Raw genomic sequence first — 25,798 nt, 5'->3', positions numbered from 1 at the left:
GAATCGATATGAAAATTTTCATAAATTATGAAAATGAGAAAATTACAAGGTTACATACACGTATGACTAAATAGACCAGTATCTATTATATATACATTTTGTAATCCTACGATATTTTCTCTTTGCTTGACGTCAAGTGATTACCACCAGAGTTTTGTATCAATCCGAGCTGCAGGCTACTCAGAAGGTAATCATGAGTGTCTGTTGATGTCAAATTAAGAGAAAATATCCTGGGATAATATAGTTTTACCACATGCATATTTCCACAGTATGACAGTGAAATGACATGTGTTGACAGTGAAACTATTGCTGAAATAACAATACAAATACAGTGTATATACATGTACTCTTGATATTATTATTGACAACACAGTGTTCTATTTTAAGCCCTGTGTACACTGTATGGGGATTCTGCATATTTGTAATATTTATCAAATTCGATAAGATATTAAAATTTCAAACGATTTTTTGTGGTGATACGCAATTTATACATGTGATAAAAAAAATAAACATTTATTTGTGTAATTATGAACTTGACATTTAAAAAGGTTTGAATCAAATTAAAAATGTCATTTCTTCATATAGGCCATTGAGCCACACTAAAAATGAGGAAAATAAATTCAGAAAGACCATTGAAAAGAACAATATTTTATCAATATTGTTTCAATGGTTTTTTTTCACTAAACTCTTTAATATTCAGGGTATTGATAGTATGAAAAGATCTGGTACATATATATCCTATGATCTGTGATGAATCAAGTGTACATGTGGTTCTTGAATATTTCAGTGTTTTGTAACACCACAGGCACATGCTCTATCGATATTACAAATAGAAATTTTAGCAGTCACATGACTATTTGGGCATAGTGTAATAGCTGAATAATTTTCTAAATCTTTGAAAATCTTCTTCTTAAGAACCACTCATCATATGAGCTGAAATTTCCTGTATAGCATATGTGCATGCATCAAAATGATCTCAGCAATTTTTATTGGTCACATAGTTCCTGCTCTTACTTCCTTCTGTTTAATCAGTCTGAAATTTTAGCAAAATATAACCTTGCTATGGTGAATTTATTGAAAACAGTTTTGCATATTTCATTCACCACTAATTTTAGAATTTTAGTGATCAAAATCCCATGGCCCATATATCCAAAATTTCATCTGAAAAAAGATTTTTGAAAAAACGGCAATATGGTTTATGGCAATACATCATAAAATGCAAAAAGAAAATCACCAATCAAAATTTACTTGGCCATCAAAAATAATTGTGGTGATGGGGTGAAGATTGTGGAAGGGGTCATATGTACACCGCATATATATTCTAAATCAGGCGTCAGACAAGAATAAAAGGTCTTGGTTTGATTTTAAAATAGGCATCATGATGTTTGCTATATTCAAAGAATTATACACTTTCGAGTGCTATTTATCTTTACTTAATTTAAAAGAAAGAAACACAATGATGTGTTTTAGAAGTTACCACACATTAGAAATAGGGAAAAGGGTGACACCAAAACACCTCTAGAAATGAGAACATGTAAATATTGTACCCAAGAAAAGAAATGTATTTAGCTAATGAGTACAACTGAAGACAACGCGGTTAGACAGATTGGAGAATATTTATACAACATTTTATTTGAAGAGAGTATGTTGACATCTGACTAATTGTTTATTATTCATTTTAAACTACCGGTACCCATTATTTCATATCTTAACAATTTACAGTGACAAAATTGTTAATTCTAAAGATGTAATAAAACATTATTATTATGTGTATAGCTGATCTCGTGACTGAATATCACCATTCACATCCACGGTTGACTCTACACATATGTGTATAGCTGATCTTGTGACTGAATATCACTGTTAACATCCATGGTTGACTCTACACATATGTGTAGAGCTGATCTAGAGACTGAATATCACCATTCACATCCATGGCTGACTCTACACATATGTGTATAGCTGATCTAGAGACTGAATATCACCATTCACATCCATGGCTGACTCTACACATATGTGTATAGCTGATCTAGAGACTGAATATCACTGTTCACATCCATCGCTGACTCTACACATATGTGTATAGCTGATCTAGAGACTGAATATCACTGTTCACCTCCATGGTTGACTCTACACATATGTGTATAGCTGATCTAGAGACTGAATATCACTGTTCACATCCATGGTTGACTCTACATATATGTGTATAACTGATCTAGTGACTGAATATCACTGTTAACATCCATGGCTGACTCTACACATATGTGTATAGCTGACCTAGTGACTGAATATCACCATTCACATCCATGGTTGACTCTACACATATGTGTATAGCTGATCTAGAGACTGAATATCACTGTTAACATCCATGGCTGACTCTACACATATGTGTAGAGCTGACCTAGTGACTGAATATCACCATTCACATCCATGGCTGACTCTACACATATGTGTAGAGCTGACCTAGTGACTGAATATCACCATTCACATCCATGGTTGACTCTACACATATGTGTATAGCTGACCTAATGACTGAATATCACCATTCACATCCATGGTTGACTCTACACATATGTGTATAGCTGATCTAGAGACTGAATATCACTGTTCACATCCATGGTTGACTCTACACATATGTGTATAGCTGATCTAGAGACTGAATATCACTGTTCACATCCATGGTTGACTCTACATATATGTGTATAGCTGATCTAGTGACTGAATATCACTGTTAACATCCATGGCTGACTCTACACATATGTGTATAGCTGATCTAGTGACTGAATATCACCATTCACATCCATGGTTGACTCTACACATATGTGTATAGCTGATCTAGAGACTGAATATCACTGTTAACATCCATGGCTGACTCTACACATATGTGTAGAGCTGATCTAGAGACTGAATATCACTGTTCACATCCATGGCTGACTCTACACATATGTGTATAGCTGATCTAGAGACTGAATATCACTGTTCACATCCATTGCTCACTCAACACATATGTGTATAGCTGATCTAGAGACTGAATATCGCCATTCACATCCATGGTTGACTCTACACATATGTGTAGAGCTGACCTAGTGACTAAATATCACCATTCACATCCATGGTTAACTCTACACATATGTGTAGAGCTGACCTAATGACTGAATATCACCATTCACATCCATGGTTGACTCTACACATATGTGTATAGCTGATCTAGTGACTGAATATCACTGTTCACATCCATGGCTGACTCTACACATATGTGTATAGCTGATCTAGAGACTGAATATCACTGTTCACATCCATTGCTCACTCAACACATATGTGTATAGCTGATCTAGTGACTGAATATCACCATTCACATCTATGGTTGACTCTACACATATGTGTATAGCTGATCTAGAGACTGAATATCACTGTTCACATCCATGGCTGACTCTACACATATGTGTATAGCTGATCTAGAGACTGAATATCACTGTTCACATCCATTGCTCACTCAACACATATGTGTATAGCTGATCTAGTGACTGAATATCGCCATTCACATCCATGGTTGACTCTACACATATGTGTATAGCTGATCTAGAGACTGAATATCACTGTTCACATCCATGGTTGACTCTACACATATGTGTATAGCTGATCTAGAGACTGAATATCACTGTTCACATCCATGGTTGACTCTACACATATGTGTATAGCTGATCTAGAGACTGAATATCACTGTTCACATCCATGGTTGACTCTACACATATGTGTATAGCTGATCTAGAGACTGAATATCACTGTTCACATCCATGGTTGACTCTACACATATGTGTATAGCTGATCTAGAGACTGAATATCACTGTTCACATCCATTGCTCACTCTACACATATGTGTATAGCTGATCTAGAGACTGAATATCACTGTTCACATCCATGGTTGACTCTACACATATGTGTATAACTGATCTAGAGACTGAATATCACTGTTCACATCCATTGCTCACTCAACACATATGTGTATAATAGCTGATCTAGAGACTGAATTTCACTGTTCACGTCCATGGCTGACTCTACACATACATGTATGTGTATAGCTGATCTAGAGACTGAATATCACTGTTCACATCCATGGCTGACTCTACACATACATGTATGTGTATAGCTGATCTAGAGACTGAGTATCACTGTTCACATCCATTACTCACTCAACACATATGTGTATAATAGCTGATCTAGAGACTGAATACCATCATTCACATCCACGGCTGAACCTACACCCATGAAATACTACACTCACACATGGATATACATACACAGTGAATGTAAACATCTAGCCCATCTATTATTTCCTCTCAAATTGTCTAATAAATTGATTTAGTATTTTATTCTGTTGGGATACATTACCTTCCTATATGCTCTTTTGACTTCATCAGGACTAGCACCTTTTTGTATCTCTAATGTCCTATACAGGGACTCTCCTGATGTGCTGAAATGAAATATTCACAGGCAGTTAGTTATTTCATTACTAGTGTTCCTTCTCAAGATATACCAGACTTGTGTGACACACATCCGGTTAAATCATGGAGCTAAATGGTTAAACCAACAATGTAAGCGTTTTGATAATTGTAAACTCGCAACAATCTTGAGACGACAAGAAAAAAAAATAACTACAGCGAAGTCAGCAAACGGATGGAGTCTCACGAAGGTGTATAAAACACATCCTGAATGTGTGTCCACGCGTGGTCAATGTGAATGTCTTCACAGAATAGAGATAGCAGTCCCATGACCTGATCGCCAAGTCGTGGCGCCAGTGTCTATAGGACAGAAACAGACAATGAATAATAAATAAATGAGTTTTAGTCCGTGCGATTTGCGTCGATGTGCCAAGTTCAAGTGGGTCGTCAGTAGGATGACAGTAATATCAATGAAATAATGCATGTTTTTTTTCCGTGGTTTGATGGAAACTTTAAAGCATTTAATAAGTGTGTGAGAATACACACTTGTTGACAGAAAGCACTTGTCGAATAAATACAATGGGGCGTGGGCGGCTTCAGTTGTTGAAAGAGAATAATTATCAACTGGATACAATGGAGTATGGTAAGTTCAACTCGTTAACAGAAAATAATGTTGTCACAAAAATATGTAGGACCTTGATTGAATACAATGATCGGCGAAAAATATATATTGAACGCAATGAAGCGTAATCAAGTCACCCACTGTCGTTGTTTAGAGTACATGTATGTTGCTTTTTGACGTTTTACTTCAAGTGTGTCAAAATAATATTTTTTGTTTATATACACTGTACTAATCGGGCTCTGGCAAAACAAAGCATTTCATTACAAAAAGGGCATACATAAAAAACCGCAATGTGGAACGATTGTTTCCCGTTGTGGTAGGTTCACTACCAAAAGTAAATTATGTGTGATAAATATTCATGTATATAAACTGTATTCAAAAACACCTCGCGTTATTTTTACTGCAACAATTGGAGTTTAATGTTTATTCCTAAAGTTTGATGAGTCGTCAGTCACTTCATGCAAAATTTTGCAGGCGAAGTGCGGGCAGAGATTGACAGCACATCGCGTTTGTTATTGTTGTGCTGTTTAGAATTAGTTTTTTTCAGCATTTAACCGATTGCCACTTTAACCTTTTGTGAAGGCGTCAACTGTTGACAAACAATAAAGACTCATAGCGGCTTCATCAATAATGTGCATACTGGTCCAAGATAAATGCTGTCAGTCTTGTCGTTTCGCGACCTCAGACCACAATGCGTTTAATACCACACATGGGATCAGTTTTATCTCTTATTTTTTCCCGAACATGACACCTATCTACGTTCTGAATGTGTAACAGGGCCACCATAAAATTGCATTCCAATGATTCGTTTCTGACATAAAAATGACATTCAACCACAGTCACTTTAACGCAAAATAAGACTGTTAGTGAGAACATGGATGTACTAACAAATATCACTGTTACCTAAAATCAGAGCATTGTACCGTCCGCTGTACATAAAACTCAAACAAAGGTCAATTTGATATTTCGAATGAACCGACGATATGACGCTGTTTACAGTAATTTTGTATTTTTCTCGGTTAAAAAACAGGGATTACGGAAACTAGAGTACAAAGATCTCGAGTGAAGGTTTGTTTTTTCCACAAACAATCTCAGACAAGTCCGCTTTAAATCCTCGCAACAAGAAAATATGCTGCTAAGACATTAGAGGCGAGGACTTATTTTTATTATTCACACAGTTCTAGCGACCCGACTCGCTCGCAACTGATACGTTTAGTCACCGTCCCTCAACACATGAGGGACGGTGGTTTAGTTAGTGTACGTACCACACACGCACAAATAGCATCGTAGACATTCAGAAATTCGATACATTTCAACACATGTACATGTAACTTGAAAACAAGTGGCTAGGATGTTGCTAGCACTCGCAACTACATACAAATCGCCACTAGCAACTGCTATTTTTAGCGCTAGCAACTGCCATTTTCGAGCACTAGCAACTGCCACTTTCGAGCGCTCGCAACTGACACATTTTTCTACTTTTGACTCGCAACTCACCACTCGCAACTGCCGTATTTATGCAACCTTACATACCTCAAATCTTACTTAATAATGTGAGATGTGAAATAAAAAAAAAAACTAATTTTTATCATCAATAATTAGCGATCCGCTCAGCTAGGATTGCCATTTAGTGTGTGTGTGTCTGTGTGTAATTTCCAGTGTCTTCACGTATTAATTCCTCTGTGTGATTTTTTTGGCTTGGCTGATTTCACTCAAACTTGGCAGGCAGGTACACCTTCACTCTAGCTTTGTGCCAAATGCATTTCCTCTTCGGAATTTAGGATTAAACACCTTGGGACATGGCTCATTGTACTCTATTCTTGAGTATGGCACAAAGTTAGTACATTACCGAGAAATTTGACCCCAAAGTTAGGGGTTGTTCACCAGGAATTGCTTTTTAACTCTTCTGTGATTTCTTTGGCTTGGTCAATTTTGTTCATACTTGGCAGGCTGGTCATACTGTCACTAATCGGAAAAAAATCCTGGCCTTCTACTACTATGGCAACAGCCTAAAAACTCTTTTGAAATTGATAGACAATCTTTATTTCTAGAACGTAACATTACTAATAAAATCGCAGACAAGCAAAATGCAGATGTTTTTCTTAAAATAATGAAGCATGACCTTGCCCTCTCCAAATTTTTGAAAAATACATTATTCAATGGACATACTTAATTGAGTACTTAATATAAATACACATCTAACCCATGAGAGAACCAATGTTTTTTCTATGCAATGTCAGTTTTAGTATTTTATACTTTTTTTTTTTTTGTCCTCTTAATGTTTTACTTTTATTTAGTTAGTTTTATTATTTTTTTCTTTTGTTATTTGTACCATACTACACACTCTGATGGTTTTGGTTGTGTAATAAAGTTACTGTTATTATTGTTACACTGTATCAACGTAATCCCAAAGAAGCTTTGAACTTTAAATGAACTGTAAATGCTGCGTTTGATCAAGAAATCTAGAAAATACAATCGCAAAACGATCGAAAATAGTAATTATAATAGCAGAATATGTGCTAGTAAAGTGACTTCTAAAGACTGAACTTTGTGTACAGGGGTTAGCTTCAAGTTCTATGTCCTACCATGGCAACAGCCGAAAACATGTTGTTCGTTTTTTTGAGTGGAGCGGAGTGGATCACCAACCAGCCTACCGGCTTGTATGAGGTTTTTACTCCCACTGTACTGTCTTTGTGCATACTTTGCGATATCATTATAATAACCTTATTATACATCTTTTACCCCCAAAGATACATCATGGGAATGCAAAAATCCAAAAAGTTTAGAACAGTTTTATCTAACTTCTTTGTGTGTGATTAAAGTCAGCTTATTTTATTTTACAAGATCAGTCAAAGCATGTCAAAGATGCAGCTCTAACATAGCATTTATTAAAACAAAATGGCGACTTTGAATCTGATTTGGGGAAAAAACATGTATGCATAAATTCCTGCAAAAATATTTCACAGTACTTTTAAGTTTCATTGAAATGCACTGATCAGTTCTTAGGAAATTAATGATGGCTAATTATTATGTAAATAAAGTAATTAGTGACCACAGACTTCAACCAAAAGCTAATCAGGTGTGGACATTGCCCAAGAGCTTCATTAAAATGCTGCAATGATTAATTCTTGATATACAGAGCGATGAAAATTGATGAATTATTATGAATGGATGAATTACTGATGAGTCCCGAAGTATTTACCCATTACATGCCACAGCAGTGGGTCTGTTTAATTCTACATAACTATTATAGAAAAATGCCTGAAATAGATGTTTAATAATAACATCTGTCACAAATTTTACAAAGTACATCACAACCAATCACTAATTAACAGAAAAAATATGAATGCTGTTTATCATCCTGTGAAAGGTGACCACATATTTTGGTCAATGACAATACATTTTATGACCTAGTTTTGTATACACACACATTTATTTGTTCTGTAACAGCAAGTGATATGATCAAAAATTAATTCTGTAAGTGAACTTGATCTACTGTAAAATGACCAATATTCACTGGGTTTAAATTTTGCTGATTTACCATTTCAGACATATTCAGTGGGTTTTAAATTCACAGTTTTATCATTTAGATAATGTGTTTTATGCTAAATTTTACATATTCACTGGGTTTTAATTTAGCGCATTTTCCAGTCAGCGAAATAAGCAAAATTAAAACCCAATGAATAATTAACTGCTTTACAGTAGTTTTTTAATTACAAGGTAGTATCTTGCCAGCTTATACATACAAAGACAATATACACATAGTACAGTAATAACTCAGACAAGCGTGACACACTAGACGCATCATGAACAGTATAGTGTTTATCACAAGGTGTGGTATCCAAAATCTGGTGGTTTCTAAATCAAGAGATAATGTAATCTCCAATAGTAATCATGTATTTAGTTCAATGACATGTATTCTACATTATGATTACTGGGGTAATTATGTTTATTCAATTATTTACAAAAAAATGATAACAAAAAGCCAAAGTTCCAGTTGTTAAACAAAACTAATGGCTACTATTCAACCATCTTGTATGAGATCATCAAATGCATAACATGTGCATATGTGTGACATGATGTATGTATAAAGTTTGAATATAATTGGTCAAGAATGTCAGAGGTATAGTACTGGAACAGCATTTGTTAGAACAATATGGCTGCCTGTCAATCAGTCATACATCAAGGTTCTATAATCCTAGTCCTACATATATACTTATAATGAGCAACAATGACAAAACCTTTGTTATAGAATTAATTAACTACATTATTGCTGCCTATCAAAATGAAAACAGTTTCTTTCAGAGTAGAATTGTTAATTCAAATGAAATACATGGCAACTATACAATTTCACAATTCATTTCTTTGATATTTTCATTTAAGCTGTCTTCTAACCAAATCATTATTGAGGTATGTATGACAGTATGCTAGTACCAAGATGCGAGTAGCAAGTAGCAAAATGTGGCGTACGCAAGTGGTAAAAATGGCCTATGCAAGAAGTAAAATGTATCATTTGCGAGTGTCAAAAAAAGGTCTATGCAAGGGTCAAATTGTGTTCATTCGAAGTGGCAAAAACAGCCAGAGAAAAAGAGTGAAATGAGTCATTTGCGGATGGTAGAAATATTGTTTGCTACAAGTGATGAAATCGACACAAAGTGGGTGGTCAGTGCGAGTAGCACTTGTGCGAAATGGTTCTAGATCTTGTGGTAAAATGATACTAGATCTACCGCTCGATGGCACTGGTTCTAGTGAGAAATTGTACACAATTTTAACATGCATCGTTATCGCATTGTCACAGTCAAAGACGTATTGTGTTATTGGAGCACTGTGTAATTATTGCCGGATAAATGTTGCATTACAATAAATATTTATGTACAATAGTATCAATTATTCAAATGAAAAGATTGAGAGTGTATATTATTTTTACTTCAAGTAACCATGATCTAGTACTGAATTAATACTGGTAATGTACGCTGTGATGCTATTGTTAGATATCGTCGCTAGTGGTATTGGTCGATGACAAACATAGTCCCCAAATTATTGTGAACGCTGAAAAGTAGTTGTTGAAATATATCCTTTTTGAGAACAGTGTCACCCGGGGAATGACACGCAATTGTAAACATACATGTATATAGTAAAAGTTAAGAGATGTATATCATTTTTGAATTTTGCATCTCCTTTGTATTTGTCAAATTTGGGAACAATGAAATACCTGAATGCGGGTTTTATCAGCAATAAGTCTGTTCACAGTTAATAAACGTGGTCATGTTGTCATTCATAACAATCGTTTTTGAGTTGCAAGAGTTTTTTTATTTGTCAATATTGGGATGGGGTGAGTGGGGATATGTAATAGTTTAGAACAAAGTTCTGCATTTTGCATGCTGAGATTTAGTACAAAGTAACAACAGAGGTGCAGGAATCCACAGCTACTACTGGCTGGCAGTGTCCTCAAAAGTCAGCATCATGGTAACCAGCTAGGCGGCTGTTCATTTTTACTCTTGCTGTGTCTAGTTCTTGGCGCCACCATGGAAAGTAGATAGAAGAACACAAACAAGATTACGTTGAAGCCAGTCATTGTTTCTATGTGTTGAGCATTGGGTCGCACATGCACAAGTTTCTGTTCAGCGAGTCAAAAGTGATTTTACCGATGATAACTATACATACTTCTGTGATTATTTCAACACCAATATGTCCATTCTTATTTTCACGAAACATTAAACTTATTACTGCTGGTTTATAATTTGTACCGTTCTCATATTTTATACCTTACTCTATTTTTTTTACAAATGTTCTGGTATATAAACAAATCAGAAATCGATATTGAAGTATGTTATGCCCAGGTATTCACATGACAAATTATACTTGCAACACGAAGAAAAAGTGATTTCCTTCGTGGTGAATCTAGTCTAGAATTAATCCGTGGATCACAGGGCATTTCTATACCCTCGGCGTACGCATTCTTAAACTCAAATGTAACATGTTTACACCTCACAAAGGAAAACTTTCACACACGCTATTTTATCTGCATATAGTATATTTGCTATACATTTTGCAACTTGCAAATGACTCTTTTCACCCCTTGACATGGGCTTTTTTTTTTCCACACACAAATGATACATTTTACCCCTTCACATATGCCCTTTGACCACTCAAGTACGGCACATTTTGCTATTTGCTACTCGCACATTAACCACACTTTACTCTTTTATAAACTAACAAAATCTGGAATGGGTGGAAAACTATTTAAAGTATTGAAGTCCATGTACCAAGATATCAGAGCATGTGTTCGTTAGGTATTTCTGAGTTGTTCAAATGTGAAGTAGGAGGTCCAACAAGGCAGTGTTTTATCGCCACTCCTTTTCTCTCTCTTTGTAAATGATCTTGGTGAATCAATACAACATAGCCACGCCGGAGTTCATATAACGCCTATAAAATTATTTTATTTGTTATTTGCAGACGATTTGGCAGTTTTTAGTTCTTCCATTAATTTGGATCTCTATGCAAATAAATGGAGACTAAAAGTTAATATTGATAAATCTATAAAGTATTGGTATTTAAGCGTGGGGGCAGATTGAAATCAACTGAGCAATGGTGGCTAGCAGGACATAACTAGAAGTTGTTTCTTATTATAATTATTTGGGTATAGTATTGTCGAGTTCTGGGCTGTGGAACTATGCCCAGTCTAGTTTGGTCAAAAAAGCGTCAGGATCGTTGTTTGCGATTAAGAAAAGTATTTCGCAATTTGATGGTATTGATGTAAATATTGCGTTTAAAATCTTTAATGGTAAAATCCTACCAGTTTTAATGTACGCTAGCGAAGTCTGGGGCTTTCACAATAGCAATCAAGTTGAAATTATACAAAACAAATTCTGTCGATTTATATTGAAAGTCTATCATAATGCACCAAATTTGGCTATAAGGGGGCAGTTAGGTATGTTTACTATTAAAACATTTAGACTTATTAGAATTATTAAGTACTGGCTTCGCATTTTATCATTATCCTGACACAGACTGGGTTATTTATGTTACATGTTTCAATACCATGAAGCAGAAAAGGGTAAAAAGTGTTGGGCCCTGAGTTTAAAATGGTTACTTCTTTCTTATGGTCTGGGTGAGGCATGGTATAACCAAGGGGTGGGCAACTCTGAATACTTTGTTAAGCTTTTCAAACAGCGATGCTTGGACATTGATATTCAAAATTGGCAAAGTGGACTCGAGTTATTTCCGAAGTTGTGTTTTTATAGAAAATTTAAATATATATTTGGTCAAGAGAATTATCTTATAACAGTCCAAAAAGACTGTTACAGGGAAGCATTGTGTCGCCTAAGAATTTCTGCCCATTGTCTACTTATTGAAACTGATAAACAAGCAGCCTGTCGGCTGAGATAGCTCCGCTGTTAGCAATGCACATGGCAATTAAAGAACAGAAGATATCATTAGAAAATGAACAAATCTGAGAGAGGTCCACATGTAGTACCTATATGTATAATATCAAAGCAATTGGACTTGCAGTTTTCAACAAGAAGTCGAAAATATCAGTTTTCACCAAAATTAGAAAATTAAAGATATCATTACAAAATGAACACATCTGAGAGAGGTCCACATGTAGTACCTATATATGCAATATCAAAGCAATTGGACTTGCCGTTTTCAACAAGAAGTCAAAAATATCACTTTTTACCAAAAATGACAAAAATATTCACCAAAATTAGAGAATTGAATATATCATTATGAAATGAACAAATCTGAGAGAGGTCCACATGTAGTACCTATATATGTAATATCAAAGCAATTGGACTTGCGGTTTTCAACAAGAAGTCGAAAATATCACTTTTTACCAAAAATGACAAAAATATTCACCAAAATTAGAGAATTAAAGATATCATTACAAAATGAACAAATCTGAGAGAGGTCCACATGTAGTACCTATATATGTAGTATCAAAGCAATTGGACTTGCGGTTTTCAACAAGAAGTCGAAAATATCACTTTTTACCAAAAATGACAAAAATATTCACCAAAATTAGAGAATTAAAGATATCATTACAAAATGAACAAATCTGAGAGAGGACCACATGTAGTACCTAAATATGTAATATCATCAAAGCAATTGGACTTGCGGTTTTTAACAAGAAGTTGAAAATATCACTTTTTACCAAAAATGACAAAAATATTCACCAAAATTAGAGAATTGAAGATATCATAATGAAATGAACAAATCTGAGAGAGGTCTACCCAAGGTACATATACACCAAGTATCAAAGCATTCAGGCTTGTAGTTTTCAAGAAGAAGTCGAAAAAGTAAAACATTGACACGAACGACGGACAATCACTCATACAGTATGATAAGCTATGCTCGACAAAGTCAACAGTGGAGCTAAAAATTCAATAATACACGCACAGAAAGAGTTTGTATTTTATGTAATACTAATTGTGTAGAGGATGAGTACCATTTTTGCATTATCTGTCTGTTTTACCGAGAGTTGAGATCTAAATACATCCCAAGTTTATTTATATATTATTATAGTTTTAATTTATATCGCTATTACAATTACAAAATGCAGTAATCTTGCGTAATATTTCTAAATTTATTTTTCTCGCCACAAAAAAACGTACCAGGGGTAATACAATTATTTTGGTCTGACAGTTCATGTTCTTTTCATATTTTCTTGTTCTTTTTCAGTCACTGTAAAATGACATTGTCCTCTGTAAAATGTTATGTAATTACAATGAGTATACCTTAAGCTACAGTATTATGAACAAATTTATTTATTACTCGCATCTTGGTACTCGCATACTGTACTTTATTTAGGTCATACATACCTGCATTATTATCATGTTAATGTATGTGCCAAAAAATGAATATCAAATATTTTTTACGGTGATAATAAAGTATTCTATTCTATTCTATTCCATAATTTTCCATGTACCGCTATGTACCAAGTTGGAAGTTACAGAAAATTGAGCACAAAAATGGTCACCATTTGGCCTAAATCCAATATGTGAAGTTTGAATTTGATCAGTTTAGACATGTCCAAGTACTTGTTTTTGGACTTAAATATATAAATATCAAATAATTGAGAAATTGTCATTGACAGTGAATATGAGTCACCTTTAGGGCACGTGTAAAAAAAAAATTACAGAAAAACTTGGGGTGCTATGAAGACATGAAGGTGTTGATTGTTATTTATTACAAACTAAACATGTATATTCTTGTTTTGTAAATTGGTAGACATACATGTACCGTACTTCCCCGATCATAAGCCCAGGGGCCTGTACATGTAAAATCAGAAAAAGCAAGGGGTGGGCTTATGCTCAGGAACCACCTCAGAAAAGAAGACTTTTTTTCTGGTTCACCATTGTAACCATCTTACCACCCACGAAAAATATCCAAATTACATCTTTCATTTACCATGCCGGGCTTGGGGGATATTACATCTTCTTGAAGAAAAAAAAACGAAATGAATGTTCTTGAGAATACACACATTTTATTACAATAAGATTTACATACTGTAAAAATTTCACAGTGTAAAAATGGGTAGTGTTTGTGGGAAAACAGTCAAAGGCAAGATCTTTATTATTATCTTCGTTGGGGGATGTTTTGATTGTACACAAACTACCCATGCAAAGCTATTTTCGCCATGATGTTTTTCAGCACAATTTCACCAATCAAAATGTCGTGTCACACTGACGAAGTTTTCCAATTATTGATGATGTAATTTTTTAACGCAATGCGGATCTGTTAGCACCAATTTAGGCAAGGGTTCTCTGAACCCGACTATTTACATAGTTCATACCCACCATAGACTCTGGTCAGTCAAAATGACTATTTTGAACTGTAGGCATTAATCAGCGATTCTGCTAGTGACGGAGAGATAGAATCTAGATCAGGGGAAGCCCCTGACCAACGCTACAGAAAGAGTGGGGGTGGTTGGGGGGAACCCGGAGTCTATGGTGGATATGAACTATGTGAATAGGCGGGTTTGGAGAACCCTAGCCTGAATTCACTAAGTTCAATTACCCACCATAGACTCCAGTCAGTCAAAATGACTATTTTGAACTGTAGGTAGAGTCAGACATCAATAGGTGGCGGGTTTTCCGAGCAAACAGAAAAGTGGTGAAAAGTCCAGGATGAAACACTCTACAATTATCACTTAACACCCTAGTTGAGACCCAAAACAGGGTGGTGTCTTACCTTGCCTGAGCTGTCCGCGGAGCAAGAAGCCAAAATGCTGCTACGGTGACAGAGTTCGGTGTGCCCGAGAAAGCTAGACCCCAACCCATTTCTGGGAGGTAGTACGCTTTGGAAGTAAAGACTGAAACAGTTCTGCATGAGGGCATAGTAATGCTGACGCTAGCACTAGCGAGTTAGCAATCGTACAGACCTCATGCATTCGTACTTGGTGTCTCTGCAAGCTCTGTGTCGAGGAAGTTAAAGTATTATGAACCTTTAATAAAGTCTTACTAAACCACCTGATTATGGAAGTTGGGGAGGCCGCCCTAAGCTGCCTGCCTGGGCCATTACACAAAGATATGTGCCTGGCACCCTGTCCCAAATCTTTAGTACGGTTTGGTGGCAACTCCGGGCAGAGAAGCAATTCCTCCTGACCCTCCAGGCAGACAAAATTTGACAGCCGGGGGATAACGATCGGGTGAGGATCGTGTCCTGGGATTTGGTTCTAGGCGAGAAACCCAATTCATGTGTTTAGCACAACTTGATTGTCCATAATGGCGTTACATCATCCGAGAAGGACAATGCCCCCAGCTCTGGCCGACGCCTACCTGAGGCAAGGACCAGTAGGAAGACTATTTTCTACGTCAAAAATTTGAGTGGTGCTGATCGGAGAGGCTCAAAATGCGGTCTGCTTAGAGCAGACAACACAGCCGACAAGTCCCAGTTGGGCGGATCCCTTGTATGGGGTCTCAGCGTCTGGAATGCAATAAATAGTCTCCTAATAATAGGACAATTGGCTAGTCTTGTTCCCGTACGTTTTGAATGGTGGGGGACAAGGCCGACCTGTAGCCAACGATCGCTTCGTAGGTCAAACCCACTTCATCAAACAGGTGGAGCCTGCTACCTGGACAATATAGGGATGGTATGGATCAATCTCCCTTCCGCTACACCAATCAGTGTATGCTCGCAGCCTAGAAATGTAGGCCGCGTTGGTGGAATCCTTGTTCGCCCTGGCCAGGACGTTGGCAGCCCGCTCAGATAAGTATGTCGGGAGCTAGCCTTGGACCGTCCCACAGCCGAAACAGCCTGGAGGCTGCCCACTGGGGTATCAGCCACTCTGTGTTCTGGAGACGGAGCTGCCCTGAAAGGGCGTTGCCAGACTGTTCCTCACCCCTGGAAGGTGGTGTGCGGTTAGCTCCACATTGTATTTCAGGCACCAAAGGAGGATTTGCTCCGCTCGGACTGACAACAATGGGGAATGCGTCCCCCCCCCCTTCTTGAAGGAGACCACCGCTGCGTTGCCTGTGCGGAGCAGGACTCTGTGGTCTCGAACTACGGGTAGAAAGCGTGGTAGTGCTAAGTACACTGCTCTCAGTTTGAGCCGGTTGATATGGTGGTCCCGAAACTATGCAGGAGCCATATCCTTGGGCTTGTTCGTCCAATAGATGCGCTCCCCAACCCTGGGGAGAGGCATCTGTTACCAGAGTCATACCTGCGGCAAGCGGGTCCAAGGGGCCCCTGTCCGAGGTTGGCCAGTGATGACCACCAGGGCAGGGCTTTCTTCACTTGGTCCTAGATCAAAACCCGTCTATCTAGTTCCCATAGGAGAGCTCGGCGTTATAACAAGCCTTATACCGGGCGGCTGTGTAGTGTGGCCTGGGGAACAACCCTTCGAACCGAGGTCATCATTCCGATGATCCGCATTAGTTCTCGGAGGGACACTGAGGGAACGCTGACTAGGCATTCAGCTAGGCTGCTTAGCGCTAAGCAACACGCTTGAAATAGCTAAGCCAAGCTTACCTCTGTGTCAAAACTCCATGCCCAGGGACACCAACTGCGCGTTGGGTCGAGGTGGGACTTGTCGATTTACTAACGAGCCCAACTGGTGAAGTAAATCCTTTGTTAGCCTGGCGCGTTTGGCTATTAACCCCTTGCCCGGGTTGTGTAGTAACCAGTAGTCTGGGTGCGGATTGAGGTGTACCGACATCTTGTGAAGCAGCAGCACTACCTGTTTCATTACTCTGGTGAACACATAGGGGGCTGTGCCTAACCACAATGGGGGCACCCGAAATTCTAATACTTGGCCCAGCTGGGTTATTCGATGGAGATGAAGAACCCTGAATTGTGTCTCTATGTGGGACCGATCGAGAACCATGTACTGATTCAGTCTGCCTAGATCCACTACTGGACGTCCACCACTTGTAGATTTGGTACTACGAACACATTTGGGTAGAAGCCTGGACTTACAGTACAGTTCTCGCAAAAGCTTTGGCTTTTGTGGCATCATTGTCGCCTACGCATGGCTTCATTGTCGCCTCAGCATCGCATCATTGTGGCATCAGCTTCGCGTCATTGAAAATTGAAGCTGTGTTCGCCTCGCTTATTCTGTGGCATCATCGTGGCCTCAGCTTCGCAGTCTCATGGCATCAACATGGCATCAGCTTCAAAGTATTGTGACATGAGTACGACCTCATTATTTTCATATGGAAAGGCAGTAGAGAAAAAACACATGTACAGAAGTTCGATATGTAATCGATTTGAAATTCAAAGCGGTAAGGGGAATAAAATAATATGACCAAGAGTAAAATGACATTTTAAAAAGATATCTTGTTTAATTATTTAATGTTGCGAGTATTGGGTACCAAAAACTTTGTGAAGTACATTGCAATCTGCAAGGTGACGAGTGTCATATGCAAGGAAAATGCAAGGAAAATCGTGATAAATTTAAATCGTGATAAATTTAAATCACACGATGCAATCATTGTTCGGATACAACGCAATTTGCTATACGAAATGAAACTGTTCTTGTTATAAAATTACCTTATTTTTGTTCATTATATTTGCTGGTAAGAGAACAGATTCAGATTTCTCATTTCGGTGGTATTTTTCTGTGTTTCGTTTAGTTTTAGCAGAGTCCGATCCCATGCCCGGACTACTAATACATGCAAAACACACGTACGCCGCCTGGTGCGTCGGCGTTGTCGCCTGCCATCTTGATACAAAGTTTCAAAACAAGTGCGTACATTTCTAACTATGATTGGATGGTTGTGGTGGAGTGGGTCTGGTAAAATTTTACATCAAATTTTCAAAATTAAGTCACGATCAGTGACCTAAGCTCGACCTAAACATACAATTTGTAGCAGTGCGTCACGTCAGAATAAGTTGTTTAAAATAAAACAGTCAATCCCAGCCAAATCTAGGTCAAAGAGTCAGATTGTGTGCATATAATTATAGATAGTTAAAACAAAAAGTATTTGAAGTTTTGACGGTTGTTCAACATTTATGCACGGTTACTAAACTAGTAACCGTGATCTATGAAAACCAGAAAATTGTTAGTAGTCCGAATTTTTACACAGTTGAAAATAAAGCGGAAAATTCAACAAGCAGTTGCAAAAGCGAGCGATTGAAAAGCGGAAGCGGGCGAGAGGTTGGGCGAAATGAGTTCTGTACTTCTTTGTTTGATGAAGCGATGCTGATGCCACATTGTCGCCATAATGAGGCCACAATGAAGCGAAGCGATGACCGCCTCAACTTTTTATGTCGCGACATTGAAGCGACGCTGAAGTCATAACAATGCCATAATGATGCGATGCTGAAGCGAAGCTGACACTGAAGTGAAGCCAAAGCTTCCGCGAGAACTGTACTGTAGTTCCGGCTGATGTACCCTGTGTATGGCGCTTTTTCCCAGCGAACTGTTACTTCCTGTCTGATTGCTTCCGCCTTACGAGAGTCCCCTGGCAGTGCCCAACAGGAGAGACACTGACGGGGGAAATGGAGATTTCAGCGGTATCCCGTAACAGGATGTCACCACCTGGAAAGGTCCAGGGATCGGTCACCCGCTGTCTCCAAACGAGACTACACCAGCGCAATCTGTGTATGACAGGAATATGTGGCCATGGGTTCGGCAGTTGCGAGGGGGTGCTCTCTTCTCCCATAAGGTGAGTTCCCCAAGGCCAAGTTGTGACCTGGCCACTCGTCGAACACATGCCTGTCCCTTCGGTTGCAGAGGTGAGCGTCAAACACATTCGCCCAGGAAGGGTGAGGAGCCACCACCTGGCTCTTTCCTCCCTGGGGGCGCGCCACAATGCTTGCCTCCTGGTTGACTCTGGCTAGCGGACAACGCCCTAGGGTGTTGTGTTTTCTGTGCTTGGGGTGCCCTCCACTTGCCCTTGGCAGGGCCAACTGGTTAGCGGATTCGATCTGGTTCATTGCACTTCGAAGCTCCAAGACTGTGCCAACCATTCCCTGAACAAAGAGGGTGGAAGATGTCTAGTCTGCATCACTGAGATGAGGACGTATCCCCCGACTCAGCTAGTCGGCGAGAACATGTGCGTCTAAGGCCGCATCTCGTAGAACAGTAGTGGCCCTGGCCAAGAGAGCCAGGTGACACTAGGAGGGGGGTCGCACTGAGATATGAAGTGGCCCACCAGTAAAAGTGTCGCCTGGTCTAGGAGGCTGGTGCATTCTGCCTCTGAGGTCTCCAGAGTCCTGGGCGCGCACAATAATGCACTCAAGCAACTCTGCCCTCAGGGCTGGATGGGTCGCCTCTGATTGAGCTGGCAAGGACGCCCATGGAACAGGGCTGTCCCCATTTGCCCGGTTTGCCAAACGGAAATTCGTGGTACCGGGGTCTGGGGAAGGAGCCTTGGGATCTGTTTGGGGGTGTTTTGGTCTCATCCCACGCTATGGGGTCTGATCCCGAAACCACACCAGGTAGCGATTGGTCCAGCGGGGAGTGTTGCCTAATGTTTTCCCCACCCGGGGGCCTTAAGTGTTACGTCCTCCGCGGCTGACCAACGTCCACCCATCAACACCGTTTGCGTGCTCTACGCCCTACTCTGCACTCGGACGGACAGGGAGAGACGTGCCGACGGGGCTGCTTTGGATCTCAACGCCCGTGATCCCATAAGCGTTAAAGCAACCTTAGGTGGTTGCCTTAGGATCAAGGGTGGGGGTATTTACATCGTATCACTGGGATCGATGATACTCCGCATCACCCCAAAAGCGTGGCTTACCGAGACATTGCGGATGGAAGACTCTGAGGGACCGCCGGAGTACCGGCTGTATCTGACACAAGCGAACTGCGTTTCCTTTCACTTTAAATATGTGAGAGGGAGCATGTCCAACTATGCGTCTCATGGCAGGGTCGGTTCCCTCTGGTGGGGGGGGGGGCCGTGGGTCGGTAAGGAAGGATTCAAAACCCACAGTGGAGACCGGACACAAGGATAAATTCGTTACCATTGTACCGTTACCGCATGACGAACCCTAGCTGGCTGAAAGCCCTGCCCCATAATCGGAGGCTTGGCTGCCAGCACCCCGTTGGCATTCAATGCCCGAGGCTCCAGGGGAGGCCTGGTGCCATTAGCCTGAGCCTCGGCCTCACCCAAAATTAGTGGGAGAGCCGCAGCTGGGAACGGGGGGTTCCCCGGAAGAGACGTGTTTGAATGCAAACATGCTTTCGTGTTTCTTCCTGATTGCCCATCGAGGAGCCGCAGTGGAGACAGCTCGCTCCGACTGCGTCTGATCTACCCGGCCTGCCAGGGACGCAATTGCCCCAACAGTCCTTCGACCAAAGCCCTCAACTCGGAGACAAACCTGGAGCCGTGCGAGGAAGGGTCCACAAAGGGACCCGCAACGGGCCCCACAGGAGGAAAGCCTCCAGGGGCACAGCCTCGCTGCAGCCGGTAAAATCGGGTAAACCACCACCTAAAAAAACAGACTGTGAGGATGCCCTCTGATCAGTGGGGGGAGGCCGAGAAAAATATTGGTACCAACACTATCGGGCCTCCTACTCAACGTTCCAGTACACAAAGCACGAGGACTTTCCATTCATGCCAAACACGCAACTCACTTTAACTGTTTTGTTTACTAGACGCGCGACCTTGCCGTGACGCGGTCAGTCTGAGCGATTTTGATGGCTCTGAAAGAAAAATCTCAGGCCTCAGAACTCCAGTGAAAAACACACACCTTCACAGCAAAAACCCCGAACCCCGCACGCAGCTACGACAAAGTATCTTGGATGCGGGTTCTATGCTGGTAAATTCTGAATATAACCACTGCACAGTCGACACCGAAGCACGAGCAGACCAAAAAGAAAATGGCTGCGAGCCCTGGTGCTGTCATTACATCTATACATTGCTAAGTACATTGTAAATAAAAGATGACATGCATGAGGGGAAAAAAGAAATACAGTTGTAAAAGGTGCCGCCGCGGAACCAACAAGTGGTTACATAGTGGCGCCGGGTTTTAATTTCTTTGTTGTGAAAAATACCACGACACGAGGGTAAAAATGACAAGGAAAACTTATCCTACTAGCTACAATGTCGGATGCTGTGCAGCGGCAACAACCCAAGCTAGAATCCCGGACAGGAAAAAAAGCAAGCGATCCAGCAGAGTCGCTAAAACTTCTTCCCCGTCGATAAATGCCTACAGTTCAAAATAGTCATTTTGACTGACCGGAGTTCTATGGTGGGTAATTGAACGTAGTGAATTTCTCCCTAAAAACTGCAAATTTTTAAAGGTAAACTGAGTGTGGAGGTATACAAACACCTTTCCTGGTCGCCAACAGGTCATGTTTACCGTACTCGAACAGTTTACAATAGACACGAGAATGTCAAACAATGTCCCAACTTGTTGAATGTCTAAAAACAGAGGGGTGGGCTTATACTCAGGGAGGGGCTTATGATCGGGAAAGTACAGTAGTTGGACAAAATTTGTTGAGTTATATGAATCACCAAACAAAATATGATTGCACAAGAGTATACTGTTTATTGTTTGTAGTAAATGATAACCCAACTCTTAAACAATGACTGATTTTGTTTGTTGTATGTACAATGAGAAATAACATGCAGAGCCATCTCGATGCTGGGAAAATAAGAGTATTTAAAGGTGTGTTTTGGCGAACAGGCAGAAAAGCAATTTCAAAGACTTTGACTTTATTTTAATGAAAACTTAAAGTATACATGAGGGTACGTATTATTATTTATTTATTTTGGAAACTCAAAGGAATTATTATATAAATATTAATATAAAGAATTAAATTAAATAATCATGTTAAAAATGACTACTGTTCAACTCCAGACGTTTAATTGTACTTAGCGTATGTTACTATGACAATCAACAATTCGAGAAAAACAGTAGACAATGACTAAATGCATGGTCACAGCCAAATCGCTGTTTAATTGAAATAAAAAAAAATCAAAGAAAACAGAAAACTCTAAGACAGGAAGAGAAACACGAGCGATGTAGTCGAACAACAGGCATTACGGCAGCCATGTTCGTTTCACCTCAATCAATACAGTATTCCACGTTGTGGCAGATTTAATACACACTACTACAGTTTGACTAAAGTTTACAAACACCACAGTCAGTCACACAAAGTCCCTCAAATTCAAAAGGGATTTTTAAATGCACTGGAGAACACGAGACAAACAATTGTGCATACGAGAGGGAGGGCGCATGCGCGACCTAGAGTAACGTCACCCAAACTTCAGCTCCGCCAAATAAGTGAATTTATTACGTATTACACAGGAGGAAATAGAGTAACTGGCTTGAAAATGTCGACAACTAAATCTACAAAAAGGTCAAATGACAGAAAGGTGGATCAGATGATGGCCGGGACTGGAAGAACAAGGAATCGTGGAAACTCAGAAAGAGAACTTCAAGATGACGGCGGCCACGGGGAAGACACACTGGCGACACTTCCAAATGACCAGAAGATCATGCAGATTTTGAAAAATATTCTCGAAATTAAAACGGAAGTCGCAAAGATTGACCCAAAGACCGAGAAGTTGGAAGGAATGATGAAGGCTATAACCGAAATAGAAAAATCTGTCCAGAATGCGCACGATAGAATTGACGATGTAGTGAAAGTTATGGTGAGCGACTCTGATATGGAAGAATTGCGCCAGAAATTGAAAGACGCAGAACAGAAATTACACCGTATGGAAATGAAACAAGATGATTTAGAAAACAGAAGTCGGCGATCGAATATAAATTTTCTGAACATTCCAGAAGGTGCAGAGCGGAACAGTCATAATTGTGTTGATTTTATTCGGGAATTTTTAATCGAGCACATGGGGATCAAAGAGGCCAATCAGATGGGGATTCAACGCGCTCACAGATGTCCTCCTGAGTCGATATACCGGCGCAGTGCCAGTGTAACCACAGAAAGAAAACGTCAAAGACCGATAAAGGTATCGTTCGTCAATGCAGGGGATGCTCGATCTATCCTGATCTCTGCACCGAAGCGACTGAGGCGTCACCCATATCAAGGTAAAGATGTATTTATTACGGACGATGTTAGCCTTCTGGTGCAGGCAGACAGGAAAAAGCTTATTGAATACAAGAAAAAATTTCAAGAGGAAAATCCCGGTAAAACATCTTTTGTGGCGTGGAAGGTACCAGCGACTCTGATGATTGAATCTAAAGACGGAAAACTACAGGCGATGACAACAAGAGACTTGTGAAATAACGGTCGTTCAGAGAATTTTACGGACTGAGGGCGATGTGAGACTTTTAACTTGAGACTGACCATGTGACTGATTTTGTAAGTAATAATGCCCCAGAAAAAGTTAATATTCATAGTTCAATGATTATGATGGAAACATTTGCTTATTGACGGGGATTAATGAGGAGAGAATTGTAAAACAACAGTCATTTTCTAAGTATGTTTAATAATGATAGGAGGGGGATGTTGGTACTAAGGGATCAACTGATTATAAGTGAGTAGTGAAGCCCCTGAAAGAATTATTCCTCTTTGTGAAAGAATTATTGTTGATGTTTATGTATATTGGTGGAGCTGAGGGTTAGCATTGAACGCTCTACATCCCAACTGGTGTTTTTGTGCCTCTCTTAGCTTTTCAACCAGCAGTGATATGTGGTACTGCGTGCCAGTTGAAGCTGGCTTAGTTTTTCACTGTTTTCCTTTTTGTTTATTGCATTTGTCATTTTTATTTTTTTCAATCCTCATTCTTTATAACAAAATAGGTAACATTCATTTTATAACAAAAGTGCTGTATGAAACAATAGTTGTACATATGTATAAGAGGTATTCAGGTTAAAAATTCTTTCAATTAATGTTCGTGGGTTCAGAGAATACAAAAAGAGGAGAAAGCTCTTGGAGTGGATGAAATCTAAAAAGCCCAACATAGTGTTTTTACAGGAGACTCATAGTATTCAGGCAGATGAAAAATATTGGTCTAATCAAGTACAAGGTGGTCACTGTATCTACTCTCATGGCAAATCTAACAGTAGAGGAGTAATGATAATTCTAAAAGATCTTAGGTATGTGATAAATTCTGTACAAGTGAGCGATGTGGGACGGTACATAATACTAGATATAAGTATTGATGAAAAACATATTTTATTGATTAATATATACGGCCCGAATGATACCAAAATGCAAGGCCAATTTATTGATGAAATTTCTGAATTAATCACATTATGTGATGCGGCTCCAGATGTAGAAATAATTGTAGGGGTTGACTTTAACTTTACCTTGAAAGCACAGGACAGATTTGGCTCACACAGTGCAACAAGTAAACAAGCAGAGCAATCGATGATGGAATTGATGGAGAGACATAAACTAATTGATATATGGAAAATTAACAATCCTTTGGTAAGGGGTTATACGTGGAGAAGGAGAAAACCAAATATTATTCAAAGTAGAATTGACTATTTCTTGGTGAGTGATACACTTCAGCAAGACATTATAACAACTGAAATAATATCATCGATTGCCTCTGATCATAATGCAATTACTTTAGTACTCGAGTATGATCATACACCATACGGTCCATCCTACTGGAAATTAATCAGTAGTTTAATAAAAGATGCTAAATACATCGCTCAGGTCACAGAAAATATTCCAATGTGGATTCAGAATTATGAAAATATAGAAGATAAAGGACTCAAGTGGGATTTAATTAAATATGAAATAAAAAAATTCTCCATGGTCTTTATTTAAAAAAAAGCCAAACAAAAACGAGAATATATTCAAAAACTTGGGAAACCAAATGTCAGAGCTAGAAATCAAGCTAAATATAGAACCAACTGAAGAGAATTATGAAGAATTGGAAAAAGTCAAAAACAAACTTGATATTGAACACGAATACATAACAGAGGGAGCCATTATTAGATCAAGGGTTGCATGGCATGAAAAGGGTGAGAAGAATAATAAATACTTTTTAGGACTAGAGAAATAGAGAGGAAAAAAATCGAATATTACTAAAGTTAAATCTTGAAAAGGAATAGTTACCAACCCAAATGAGATTTTAAAAGAATTGAAAGCATTCTATTCTGACTTGTATAGTACAAAAGCTGACCCTAATAGAAATATTAAAGCACACCCTCTCCTGCATACTCCAAGTATTACACCCTTAACAGACATTATGAGGAATAATTGTGATAAGGAAATAACTCAAAACGAAGCATTCAATATAGTAAATGGTATGGCGCGGAACAAAACACCCGGTAATGACGGAATCCCAGTTGAGTTTTACCTTCAATTTTGGCCTTTGGTGGGGGAATTGCTCACTGCATCCTTAAATTTTGGTTATAAAAC

The 25,798-nt window shown here is 39.1% G+C and overlaps 1 protein-coding gene across 2 annotated transcripts in view; it reads right to left on the bottom strand.

The window, feature by feature from the left end:
* Positions 1-25,798, bottom strand: part of LOC100366409 (dnaJ homolog subfamily C member 5-like) — a 73,234-nt gene that overhangs the window by 11,960 nt on the left and 35,476 nt on the right. For both annotated transcript variants that reach the window (XM_002736431.4, XM_006818602.3), the window contains exon 2: positions 4,390-4,471. In XM_002736431.4, coding sequence (XP_002736477.1) covers positions 4,390-4,471 — 82 coding nt within the window. The remainder of the gene's footprint in view (positions 1-4,389; positions 4,472-25,798) is intronic.

The sequence above is a fragment of the Saccoglossus kowalevskii genome, chromosome 7 (assembly GCF_978046115.1).
Source record: "Saccoglossus kowalevskii chromosome 7, keSacKowa6.1, whole genome shotgun sequence".
Taxonomy (NCBI): Eukaryota; Metazoa; Hemichordata; class Enteropneusta; family Harrimaniidae; genus Saccoglossus; species Saccoglossus kowalevskii.
This window is presented reverse-complemented; position numbering and strand designations above follow the sequence as displayed.